General features: G+C 48.1%; 1 protein-coding gene across 1 annotated transcript; it reads right to left on the bottom strand.

Moving 5' to 3' along the window:
• Positions 1–399: 399 nt before the first annotated feature.
• Positions 400–13,593, bottom strand: LOC142558068 (ninjurin-2-like). Its single transcript, XM_075670231.1, has 3 exons — positions 12,745–13,593; positions 5,354–5,575; positions 400–723 (listed from the first exon to the last, which is right to left on the bottom strand). The coding sequence occupies exons 1-3, from the start codon at positions 12,772–12,774 to the stop codon at positions 490–492; spliced, it is 486 nt and encodes a 161-aa protein (XP_075526346.1). The 5' UTR covers positions 12,775–13,593; the 3' UTR covers positions 400–489.
• Between the last annotated feature and the right edge of the window lie 320 nt (positions 13,594–13,913).

The raw sequence follows: 13,913 nt of genomic DNA, 5'->3' as shown, positions 1-13,913 counted from the left end.
AACTTAGGGAAACGACAAAAAACGGAGACGTGCAAAAGCAAAGTTCGCAATATGGGGTCAGAAAATATGGTTGTATAGGTTCACAGTGGTTTTTTTTTCTTTTTTTCTTTATTAACTTAGGTAGGACATTAGACAGTATAACAACAATAGCTTAATGGCGCAACCCACCGCCCCGTTCCAAAGGGGACGCTCATAACAGCCATACATCCATCCATGCACTGGGCTTGGGCGTAAATAGAAACCCGCCACCGGGCTGCGTGGAGATGAGCAAGTGGCACAATGCTTGCGCATACTTACACAACTCCAGTGGATTTTCTGCATGATCTTTCTCTCTTTTTTGTCCCTCTATGGACGTATTGTACGCTCGCTCCATCCTGAAAAGGCACATCACACAATGGATAAAGAAAATAGAAGCGTAGCTTTATTTATACACCTTCGATAGGCTATCTGCAGCCGAAGAATCCAGGAGCAAAGCAATAGACGGAGGCTTCAAAGGCCCCGCGTTGTGAGCTCGTTGTTCAGCTCGGTTCCGGCAAAAGCCGTCGGTGTCAGAGATTCGTAGTTGCTGTGGCTCAGGTCGAATGATGCGGCGAGGACGTTCGCGATCGTCACCGCCATGACGAACGCCGTCGCCACGTTGTTGAGCGCTATGGCAGGGCCCCGTTGGCGCGGTTTGCCTAGGTCCAGGCATCCGAGCACGATCAGCAGGACACCAACGATAACCTTAGGAACATGTGATGAAAGAGCGTGTGACGGGCAGGCATTCGTATGACAGCTTTAACCCTTTAATTATACCGAGCCCGAGTATACTCGCCCTAGCTTCGATTCTAAGTAGAGCCAAGAAGACAAGAATGGACGTGCATGTAAGAAACACAGACAGACACACAGCGCAAGGGCGCATATAAGGCAATTAGTACTGTAAATTGGGCTAGTTGCAATCGACGCATTGTTACAAACTGCACTAAGCGCAAACACAAGGGAAGAAGAAAAAAGTGCACGACATCAGCGCTGCATGTATAGGGCAATTCTCTCTTGGTCCCTTGTGTTAGCGCTGATTTATGTTTGTAGTGAGAAGGGTAGCAAAGATATTCCTTTGCTATATTATGTTTGTCGTTGGCTTCGAAGGCGAATAGATTTCTTTGCCAATTCCGGCCGTTTTCGCGGTTGGTCGGAGGTCTGTTATGGTCCATGTTAGGTGATTGGACTCGGGAACGAAAACGCTGGTTCGTTCGTTCACTCTCTCGCCCTTACTGTTTCTTTCGTTCGATCACTCAATTGTTCTTTCGCTCATTCAGGCTCTTCGCTCACGCTAAGAATCACCGATGATAATTTTCGCACAATATTTACCACTACTTAGATAGAATCCCGATTGATAGATCCAACCAGCTCGAATTACTGTCTTCGTCCTAATCGCTTGTTGTGATGCCACCGAGGACAAACTGTAATAATGCGTTCACATATTTAGAGCACGTCGCGCACTTTCCGGGGGCTATCTATATATGTGACTGTTTGTTTGGTTCTAACCGCTTTCCGTCCTACCTGGCTCAGTGGGTAGTCAGTGGTCGAACGGGTATAGCGCATCGGACTGCTGTGCTGAGGTAACAGGGTTCGAAACCAACCCCTGCTACAAATTGCGCCACTGGGTATGTGGCAATGTGTACATACGTACCGCTCTTCCACGAACCTCTATCACGCTGACATTGGTCAGTGTAGACGCGGAACGAGGTAGGTACCGCTGTGCGAAGCAACTCTATGACGCCGACTTGGAGTGCTAAGTGTATGTGCCACTTGGTCTATGCTGGTCTCCGATGAACGTCTCTGACACCAACTTGGGTCACTGGGCATGTGTCAGCAGCTGCGTGCCGCTGTTCCCTGAACGTCCTTGACGCCAACTTTGGCAACTAGGTACGTGCCACTGCAGGAATGTGCTCTATACAAGTACGAAAAAGATCCCTTAAATTTCTCCTATGCTGAACGCGCTCGGAACCCGCGTCCAAGGGGTTCGCCGAGGACAGCAACTCCACGTGTTAGCGGGGTGCGCCACAAATGCACTGGGTAGGTGCTGCCTTTCAATCAAAGCCTTTCAACGAACGCTGCGTCATGAATGCACTGGGTACACGCCGCTCTTTAGTGAACCTCTCGACAACCTGGGTCACCGAGCATGCGCCACGAAGTGTGCGGAACTCAGTGAACAATTCTCAGCGTTAGAAGGCGCCGACGCGCCACGCTTCTCGTCTCCGAGGCCATTTGCGGAGTTCTCCAGCTACAAAGTGCCAAGAACAGTGCTCGTGACCGCGCTCGAAAAACTGGACAATCGCCCCTTTACAGAGAAAAACGCTCTAGGACACTGGACCAGACGGGCTTCGGTACTCAAGGCCTTAAGGGCTTTGCTGAAGTTTTTTAAGGACACGCGAATTGTGCGATCGCCTTTGAGTGTCGTATCGCGTACTATCGCGTTACTGCGTGAATTTTCCGATTTCTCTTTTTTTTTCCTCCCCTTCTTCTTCTTTCTCCTCTTATTCCCTTTACCCCTTTCCCCAGCACAGGGTAGCCAGCCGGTACTTACGCTGGCTAACCTCCCTGTCTTTCCTCCCCTTTGTCCCCTCCTCCTCCTCCTCCTCCTCCTCCTCCTCTCCGGCAGTGCCACCAGATGGCGCAGCGTGACGAAAAAGAAGCTCGAGAGAGGAACCCAGTTGCCGCATGACGCGTCCCTAAGGGCCGATTCACGCTCGAGCCGCCCATCGCCGCAAGCCGCACCGCACGCGTGCGGTTGCGCGAAAAATGGCACGTATCCAGCACTTGTGCACAAATTACCATTTACACTGTGTGCACAGTGTATACCTTACACATTGTAAACCGAAATTTGTGCACAAGTGTTTGATACGTGCAATATTTCGCGCGACCGCACGCGTGCGGTGCGGCTTGTGGCGATGGGCGGCTCGAGCGTGAATCGGCCCTAAGCGTTCGCACGCACCGGCACGCCATGCATTTCGGAGACAACGTGCAGGCTTCGTGGCGGTGGCGCCAGATGGCGCTGAGTGTTCTTTAAGAAGAGCGAAAGAGGAGTCCCGCTGCTGTGCGGGCCTCGTACGTAACTCGCGTCGACGGTGGAAATACGTTGTGTCGCTATATTGATTCAATGTTAACGCATTACCGTCGACAGTCATCGTGAGGTGGATTCTGAAGCATTCTTTTTTTTTTGTCTAGCCTACAACTCCTTTGCTTCCCGGAGCCGAGCCGTGCTCATCGACTCCGTTCGCGGTGTGCGTTTGAGTTTTGGCGCTTGAACGCCTTCTTCTATGCTTTCGATTCCGTTCGTCTTCACCTGTTCAGGTAATTATGTTCGAAACTGGCGCACGTACGTGTTGAGGAAAAGTCTCTTTTTCGATCCAGACGTGAGAGACTGAGAAGCCGCACGCATTATATGTTGTTACGGTCAAACTGGGAACAGCACCAGGAAGGTGGTAATCTGTGAGGGACGGAAGAGATTGAAGAAGTGCGAGGGGGTAGAAAATGGCGTCTAAATAGCGGGAGAACTAAAGAAATAGCCATGGCCGTCTGGCGTTCCCCGTTACGATATATTTAAAAATCAGATAAAATGCGCAATAATTTGCGGGAACAAAAACATAATGGTAATTGTTCTGCACTTCTTTTCCAAATAAGTTGGGATATCAAATGTAAATAGACGCCGATGCAATCGGAATATTTAGTCACTCGCGCTCACCGCCGCAGAAAAAAATAAAACTCCGTTGTCCAAGAAAACCCGCTTGCAAGGCTCTATAATTACCTTTGGTTCTGCGACCACCTTATTCGCCGTTTTCCTCAGTATTCGCTAACTTGCTTACATGTATGGTATTCAATCACCGTATACGCGTTCTTATTAGTACCCTAATCGACCGGAGGTTTTCTGATCTGCCCCATCAGACAGTAAACGAAACCTCCAATGCCAAATTATTCCTTCCATGACACACTGACCTCCAGAGCGCAGCGCCTAAGGTACCATGATCGCAATTTCGATAGTTGCTTGTTCTAACTGGCTCTACCTACTTCTGCACTAGTATAAGAGAATACAGGCCGCATCTATTTCTGCTTCCCACAAACGTAGAGTAGTGAACATACACAAATGAAAGTGCACGAAAAGACAACCACCGCGTAATGCGGGAAATGCAGATTCGGCTACCAGCTGCTTCAAGCTGTCCTTTCGGGCCACTTTCATTTCTTACTATTTCTATATGTCAGCAAAAAAATAATAATAAGAATTTCCCCTGTGCTTCGCTGGCTTCATTTTCAATTCGTATTGGCGTCAAGTCGTTGTTCATAATAAACGTCAAATTGCGCAGAAATCATCGACGATGACTGCCAATGTAAGCGAACAGACCGAACGAGCGAACGACAGCGCCCCCCCCCCCCCCGCTTCCGCTCCCGTTACCTTCCTTCCCGGCCCTCCCCGCAGCTCTATCGCGCGAGAGCACACGCCCTTACCCTCTACACCTCTGTATCCCTAGTCCGACCACCGGCCATTACCGGCCGCCGACCGTAGACCACAGACCGCCGACCATCGTTAACAATGAAAATGGGCGAAAGAGGCAAAGCGGCAAATATTTAAAAATCGAGCCCACCGGTTCCGCTTATTCTGCTTGGCAATTTTGAAAGATAAAGCATAATAAGTAATGTGACACGAACGTCTGAAGACGCAACCACGAATCCGCGCACGAATCCGTATACGAATCCGTGTACTGCCCATTATTGCCATGGTAAGTGGTAGGGTCCCCAGACAAAAAGTTTCAAGTTAGATTCTTTAATGTAGCCGCGGCCACTCTCATCCTCGCGCTATCTCGCCTTTGTGCGTGGCCATTGGCGTAGTGCGGTCACGTGGTATTTCTACCGGTTAGCGATGGTGTCTATTACATATTTTTTTTTGGAAAGGTTCCAATGGCATGATTTATGCCTACATGCATACATGAGTAAGGATGTATTGCACCAAATACAGCTTCAAAGCAAGTACACGTAGTAAATGTAGCACGGAAGAAACTGAAAGCTATTTGCTCTCGATCGCGTGTTGACAGGGTCGGAACGAGGGCGCTAGCGGTGTTCCACGTTGGAGGGGAGGGCATTAGAGGAACAGGGAAGAGGGAAAGGGGAAATGGGAGCCACCTCAAAATTTATTTAGGGACCTCATTAACTGGTCGATCACAGCGCCAAAGCCTTCGGTATGTAGTAAACTTGCAGGAAACCACGTTTCGAACGAACCAACGGGAACATCCAGTCCCACTGTGAAATTATGTTTATGACATCAATAAACGAAATTCGCCGCACTCCTCTTCGACTCGCCTCCTCGTCACCACCCTCTCACCTGCAGTGCAATGGAGACGCTGGCCAGCACAACGACGAGCGCGTAGAACGGGTGGCGGTGCCCCTGCTCCAGTGCGCGCTTCAGCTGCGCCGCGTTCATGGTGAGCAGGGCGACGTCGTAGCAACCCTGGGCCACCGTCTTCTTGGTGGCGTACCTGTTGGCGGCGGCGGGCGACATCTCCTCGCTGCCCTGCTCGATCGCGATCCCGTCGCGCGAGCGGGACTGCGTCAGCCAGTGCCGCCACGCGAGCGCGATTAAACATCGTCGCCTGGAAGCTAACGCGCAGAGATGGCCACTGAGAAATTTTCTACTAGCCTCTACTAAATGCGATTGGGTTTGCCATACTGCGTTGACTTTGCCATGCTATATGCCATGTTATGCGCATTTCAGATAGTTTTCTCTTTTGTAAAATTCCTTTACAAAAAAAAAGAATCAACCTCGGTTGATTTCTATCGATGAGTGCGTGTAGCATGCTCTAGGAGGTGGTCATTCGTGGCACTGCGTTCGGCCATGCGTTATGCGTGAGCGCTTTGGAGTGCCATTTCCCAAGGACCACGCAGTGCGGAACCTCGTGCGGCGTCGCAACGAAAGCGTCTCGAAACGCCGTAGCTGTCACGAGGGAAGAACGGGAGAAGGTTCCCCTTACCATCGGTACCATTGGAAACCGCCGCACGGTGTTACCGCATCTTTTTTATCACTCTGTTAGACTGCCCTATCTTCGGGATCGAACCACGAAAACGGTTAGACAGTCAGGAAATCGCGGTTGCTTCCCAAAAAAGAAAAAGAAAAAAGAAGAAGAAGAAGTCCCTCCGAGCGGCCGCTGCTTCTTCGGTGAGATATTGTTTTCTGTTTTCTTTAGGAATTAGTGCTGTGTCGAGACTTCGCTGTTGTCCAGAGAGAACGGACATCCCCTGGGATACCTGTGTGCTGGAGATCGCGCACAGTATCGCGTGGTTTTGCTGCGCTCCGCAGCCCATCTACGCCTGCCACGGCGGTGGGTGGCAAAGAACACCGGCACGAGCCATATGTCCGACAGCGCATTCCTAGGCGCATGAGTGCCGCAGAATCGGCGCCGCACTCGGAAGTGCCACACCACGCGCCTAATGTCATCAAGCCGGCGACGCTAGTTTTCAACGCTGCCCTACCTTCCAGTGGACCTTCAGTGAATATGGCTGAGACAAGCGAAAGTGAAGCCAAGAAACCACGGGTTGACGACGACAAGACATCTACCTATGAGCTAAGTGAAGATGAAGACATAGACTGCGATGACACGCCGTTCTCCTTGGTATCGTATAAAAAGAAGCGGCCTGAGGGAATTCCAGTTGTTTTTCGACCCTCACAGGAAGGGCGCAATTTCTGGCAAGTAAATCCAAACCGCGCTGCGTCGGAAATTGTCTCCGCGGCAAAGGAGAAAGTACAGTCATTCCGCGTGAACAGAGATGGAAGTTTCGCTGTCAACATTACTTCAGTCTCATCTGCGAGACATCTTCTGTCGATGAGCGAAGTGGCTGGTTTGGGAGTCAAACCATTCATTCCGGCATCTTATACCAAGAATGTCGGCAAGATACGCCATGTGCCAGTTGAGTATACAGAAGAACAACTGGTTGACTTCCTGAAGGACTTTGGCGTGACATCTGCCCGTCGTCAGGCACGCTACAATCGCCAAGAAGATGGAGCGGTAGAATCACGCCCTCTGAGATCTGTCATTCTCCATTTCAGAGAAGATAAACCAATGCCGCAACGAGTGCATCTAGGTTTCACGAGTCATCCCGTAGAAGAATATCACGGCCCTGCTCTGAGATGCTACAACTGCCAGAGATTTGGACATCTATCGAAGAACTGCCGCAGTCCACGTCGCTGCAAGATATGCTCAGAAGACCACGACCATTCAGAGTGCAAGTCTGTGTGTCAGCCAAAGTGTGCCAACTGTGGCGGAAACCACACAGCTTCCTTCTCCGGGTGCCCTCAGAGCAGAGCTGCCTCAAGGTTGCGCAGACATGAGTCGAAATACGGAAGGCTGCCTCCTCGTAATGCGCCCCCACCCAACCTCGAAGCTGTAAGATGCGCGCCTCCAACTGCCAACAAAGAGAAAGAGCAAGTGGTCAATATGAACTATTCTGCAGCTCTAAAGCACTCAGGTCGACAACATTCTGGCAGCGAGCGACACGATCCACCTCCAGAGAACACTACTCATCTTGCTCAGGCTTCGAGTGAACTTAGCCGACCTTCTAAACAACGCCCTGTACCACTGACACAGCAGCCTCGCCTAACATCTGAGCGACTACCTCAACATTCGCCTCAACCACACCTGTCATACCAGCGACCATCTCAGTCAGCTCTTCAGCGACCTGCTTCGAGCACACATGGAGCTTCAGCGTCGTTTGGTGATTACGCGTCTTTACCCGTGGCACAGATGATCCTGCCCGTGCTATTCACAGCTCTGCGTGCAATTCTCAGTGCCATTCCACACGCAAACAACCTTCCAGAGGTAAAAGCACTGCTTTCTATGGAATCGTTGGTGCTTCCACAACCACCAACAGCTGCACTGCAGGCTTACAATGAATAATCGTTACAACAATGTTTTCATATTTCAGTGGAATGCTAACAGCCTTCGAAATAAGTCAGCTGATTTTCGCAAACTAATAGCTCAACATAACTTTCCTGTTTTATGCATACAGGAAGCACGCGTACGAGATGACTTTCGTCTTTCGAACTATGTTTTATATAAATCATCGCGCATTGCTGGAAGTAGTAGAGCGATGTTATGCGTGAGAAAAGACCTGCCGTCCTATTTAATACAGTCGAGCGATTCAAACATACCGGAGTTCGTAGCATGCAAGATATCTTTTAGAAATACAAGCGTCACAGTGATCAGTATTTATCTACAATGTTCTACCAAAATATCAGTAGACAGCTTGGTGAATGTGTTTGGTATCGCAAACTCACATGTGCTGGTTTGTGGGGACTTCAACGCACATAACGTCATCTGGGGCAGTGAATATAATGATTCCCGTGGAAGCATTATAGAGTCTGCCGCAGAAAAAAGTAATCTGATTGTGTTAAATGACAGCTCTCCAACGTTCTTGCGGGGGTTTCGTTACTCAAGCTGTATAGATGTTACGCTCTGCTCCCAAGACCTTCTTGATGGTGTTGAATGGTCAACGGACATAGAAACGCACGGTAGTGATCATTTTCCGATCCTGGTCAAACATCGCCTCATACGGAGTGAAGGGACCCGCCGCTACTCAAAGTATACTAATTGGCAAAGTTTTCGGCACCTTTTAAGTAATTCATTGGGTGAAAATCCGAACTATCAAAGTTTTGCAAATACATTGTGTGAGTCCTACAAGAACTGCACAAAGCAAGTCATTGTTCCAAATGAATACGCTGCAGTCGACGGCGAATATGAATGCCTAAGAGCAATTAGAAGGCGCGCAGAACGGGCTTACCGCCGCAGTGGAAAGCTAGACGACTACAAAATGGCACAGAAGGTTCAGTCAACTTCGCGCAGACACTTACAAAAATTAGGTACAAGAAAATGGCGAGAATACTGCGCGTCGTTGTCTCCGTTTACTCCAGTTCCCAGAATATGGTCCGTTGTCCGATCTTTTAGTGGTCCAGTTACCCAGAGCCATCCCTTTCGAGCCCTTGCCGTAGCTCGAAGCACTCCGGAAACTTCTGTTGCTGACGAATTTTGTCAACTTATATCCAGACCAGGACTTCCGTTTACTTGCCTACAATTTGCAAGTTCGACAACACTAGCAGAACAGAAGCTTCGTGCGTGCTTTATGTCACAACATCCACAACTTGATTGTGAGTTTAGTTTAAATGAATTGAAAAGTGCTCTTTCGTCATGCCGTACAAAGACAACCGCAGGCCCAGATGGTGTTACGTATGTGATGTTAAAGAACCTAGGTCCAGTAGGAAGAATGACTCTTTTGGAGATATTTAATGATATCTGGATAAGAGAGACTCTACCGGATTCATGGAAATTAGCTCGGGTAATTCCAGTGCTAAAACCAGGAAAGACTCCACTTTGTCTTGACTCCTACCGACCCGTCAGTCTCACAAGCTGTTTTTCCAAACTAATGGAGAAGATGATAGACAGTCGACTGCAATGGTGGTGTGAACACACACATGTGTTTTCCGACCACATGACCGGTTTTCGACAAAATCGTTGTACAATGGATGCAGTATTAGATATTGCCACATACGTCGAACATGAACGAAGCTGCGGAAATGTGACAGTAGCAGTATTCTTAGATATTCAAAGAGCATTCGACACTGTAAGTCACATACACGTCCTTGCTGGTATGTTAGAGCTTGGCCTACACGGTCGAACGCTGCGATGGGTGTCAAACTTCTTGAAAGATAGAAAAATATTTATGGAAACAATAGAAGGAGAAAGTAATTATCACAGCATCACGCAGGGCGTTCCGCAGGGCAGTGTTCTCAGTCCGTTTTTATTCAATTGTGTCATGGCAGCCTTGCCACAAAAGCTCCCGTCTGGTCTACGGTATTCTCTGTACGCAGATGACATCTGCATATGGGCCTCTGGTTCTATTATACAAGACATTCAAACAACGCTGCAAGAGGGCCTTGATAGTATCGACACCTTTTTGAAAGAAATAGGCATGAGTCTTTCATATGCAAAGACAGCCGTACTTCCTTTCACTAGACGACAGTTGATTAATTTCCAACTTAGGCTTAACGGGCAAGCTTTGATGTTTGTGAAAGAGCATAAATTTCTTGGAGTTATTCTCGACCGCCAACTTACATGGGCTTCACACATCCGCGCAATTGAAAAACAGACCAATGCAGTAATAAACGTACTTCGGCGACTCGCAGGCACAACGTGGGGGGGATCAGTCTCTTCGCTACTACAAATTCATAACGCACTCATAAAACAAAAAATTGCTTACTCGGCACCTATTCTCCATGGTTTATCGCAAACTTCTGAGGAACGTCTTCAACGTTTACTAGCAAGGGGGCTGCGAGTGTGTCTTGGGGTTCCGCAGGCTACCTCGAGTTCTTTAGTAATTGCTGAAGCTCGTCACCCCCCATTTCCAGTCATACGAACGGTTGAAACATGCCGACATATTTATCGCATCTTAACCCAACACGAGAAGCATCCATTAAATCTCGCGCTCACCGAAAGAAACAAAAGCAAAATTCACGATGTTGTTCGAGCACATAAAGCATTATTACCAAGATTTGAATTATGCAAAGTGGATGTTAGTTACCCTCCCTGGATGTTAACATACCCTAAAATAGAGTTATCGGTTGACGGGATTATATCTAAGAGAGACATGTTCATAGTAGCCGCACAGCAACTGGCACTCTACCAAATTTACTCATTATATCCCCAGTACATCCACGTCTATACAGATGGTTCGTGTCGTAAAAATTCCTCGACTTCCGCATTCGTCATTCCACATTTAGCGCTAGAGCAAACATTTAAATTATCCCGAGAGACATCTTCCACCATGGCAGAACTATTTGCAATCCTGTGTGCTTTGCGTTTCATAACTTTAGAAAAACATTCGCAAAAATGGGTTATCTTTAGCGACTCGCAAGCCGCTCTCACATTACTACAGAGCAATAAGAAAAATTCTTTGAACACTTCGATATTGTATGAGACGCTCAAAGAACTTACAAAAGCAAGCGCAATGAATCACGTAATTGCATTTCAGTGGATTCCTGGGCACTGCAATATTCCTGGTAATACTGCAGCGGACGCAGCTGCGAATCGAGCGCACAATAACGCAGAGACAACCAATCTTCCCCTATTGCGTAGTGAAGTCCGTCTGATCCTGAGACAGATTTCTTGTCGTCTCAGCAAAACTACCTGGTTTGACCATCAAACTAAGAACTCGGAGTTATACTCAATAGACCCATGTATAAACTTATCAATGCCGGAAACTCTAAGAGACAACAGAAAATTTGAAACTTTGGTACACCGGCTGCGTCTTGGTACTGCATTTACGAGACACTTCTTGTACAGAATAAAACGTGTCTCTAGTCCGCAGTGTTCTTGTGGCCATCCAGACGAAGATGTGCATCATCTTCTTCTCGAGTGCTCGAAATACGATACACAAAGAACGGTACTGCAAGCTAATTTGTTTATATTAGACAGAAGACCATTTACTCTAAAAAAGATACTCGGCCCATGGCCAACTGCGGGCCTTCAAAAAAGAGCGCTTCTTGCTCTGAACAAGTTTTTAGAGGAGACCAACATTTTGGGGAAATATTAAGTCTTAGATGATCCGAATACGCTAAATGAGTTACATAAACGTTGTTCGTGGTGCGTAGTTGGTTTATGTGGGGATCGCAACTTTTACGCAATACATATAATTCTGTCCTGTACTTGGAGTGCATTGCAAGTGTTGTTGTGTGTTTTGGCTGTTCGAAACATCGGACTTCATATATGCGTACGTGGACTGAACTCATGCACAGAACTTTGCGACTCATGTACTGTTGGACTGTATATTTTTCATTGATCCGGTGTTCTACTAAGTGTTATATTTAGTGTCGCTATTCTCCCTTTTTGCGCAAATTTGTTTCGTCAGCCAAGTGACAAGGAGTAGCCGGTGCCACCACATAAAGGCGCCAACCTCTCCTAACATTCACTTCAATAAAAAAAAAAAAAAAAAAAATGCTAAGCACATAGATAAGTTGTTAACAGTTGCACGGTCTCGACCTCGAACTGCATACAATTCGACCTAAATGGGATAACTTGGTGGCATTCGAGCATTGGCAATGGCATTGGCAATGAGCACTGGTGATATCATGACCACACGGCCACTGCAGCGATCGAGCTTGGCGAACGCTTGTAAAGGCAATAGAACTGAAAAATTGGCTAGCTTGTATGGATTCATTATACGTACGGTGGCGCTTAACAAGACGAGGACCAGCACTTACTGTTTACCTGCTTGTCCTCGTGTCGTTTTGCGCTACTGGACTCGTAACGAACACTTGTAACGGGAACGCGCCGCGGCGCCTTGCACTCGAAGCATCTCGTAACTTCGGGGGTCGCTACACCTACGAACCTGGGTCTGTATTCACAAAAGCCTCTTACGCTAGAATTGTGCGTAAGAGAAAATTCCGGCCAATCCCGACACTGGACGTAATCCGAACGAAAGCGGCCGGACAATGGGAAAGAAAGGACACTTACGAGCGAAGCGCTTTGTGAATTCGGGCCCGGTTTCTCAGCACCATCACTGCTTTCGCATAAAAAAAAAGAAAAAAAAGAAAAAAAAAGCAAAGTGCAACCTGGATCGCCCGATGCAATAACGCGTGGCAGTGCGTCGTGGATGCGAGGAATCGCTTATATGGTGCATTGTACGGCACTGGAAACGAAACGCGCGTATTGACAAACGACGCGTACTTACGGTGAGCCCAGCAGCCTCAGTTTTCTCCATGCAGCTCGCAGGCGCGACAATCGAAAGAGCGTAAATTGTGCAAGCAAAGCTACGTGTATAGCAAACTGGTCGACGCTTCTCCTCCTCTTTTGTTTGTGCTTCGTAAATGGTGCGTACGGGAACTTATCGAGCAGTCGCCAACCCGTAGAAAGGGGTGGTAGGGGTGGTAAATGTCTAAGCTTTTGTGAAAACGTGAGACGTACAATACCCTGCCAGAAAATGCTTTATATCTTCCTACTGCCGCCTGGGCAAAAGCTGAACGCCCTTACTCCCGCATATCATTGAAGCACTTGACCAAGGTTATCAGTCGCTGCTCACACAAACAGTTGCCGATCTCTTTTGTTCACATTTTTCTTCAAAGCCATAACGCTGTCTCGCAGGCTGAGCTGTTAATCCTGTAGATTCTGTACCATCCGAGATCAAGACGAAGCTTTGCCTGACGTTATGATACGCGTCCCTTCAAGAATTTTAGTTTACCGTACGAGAACGCAATTGTAACGAAAACGTTATAAAACAGGGCGCTGTCTGGTGCCTCATCCCAAACATATCCACATCAAGACAATTCATTAGCAACCATCGCATCGTTTCTATGACGACGCGTCCCGCTAGGCCTCAGAACGATCTCGGAATTTGGACGCGCTAAGCGCTCATAACTGGCGCTTCGTGTGAGTTTAAATAAAGCGAAAGCTCATATCAAAAGTTACTGGCGATCAAGGATAGTGAGAGCGAAGCCATCTCGAGAATTCGCGCTGAAGCGTAAGCCAAGGGTGCCGCCTTGGTCGACAACGCTATTTCTTAGGGTACGTAAACATCATAACGCATGCTAAACTCACCAAATGACGTACTTTCATATAGCCCCTCCCCCCCCCCCCTCCCGCATCGTACGTAGACCGCACAAACCAAACAACTCGCGGAGCATGCGCTATTTCTTTACGTGCGTAATACGCTTACATTTGGTTGCAAACGGTATTCTAAAACTCTCTAATGCTGCCATGAACATGCGAGACAAGTACTATTCTGACTCATGCAGCAGATACTCCACAACAACCACGCTAAAAAGATCCCTCGCTCTCTCCTGCGGCGTTCAAGGCGCCATCTATTGTGCCCCACCTATGACATCATAGACTCGTGCGAACCCG

This window comes from Dermacentor variabilis, chromosome 9, assembly GCF_050947875.1.
Source record: "Dermacentor variabilis isolate Ectoservices chromosome 9, ASM5094787v1, whole genome shotgun sequence".
Classification (NCBI taxonomy): domain Eukaryota; kingdom Metazoa; phylum Arthropoda; class Arachnida; order Ixodida; family Ixodidae; genus Dermacentor; species Dermacentor variabilis.
This window is presented reverse-complemented; position numbering and strand designations above follow the sequence as displayed.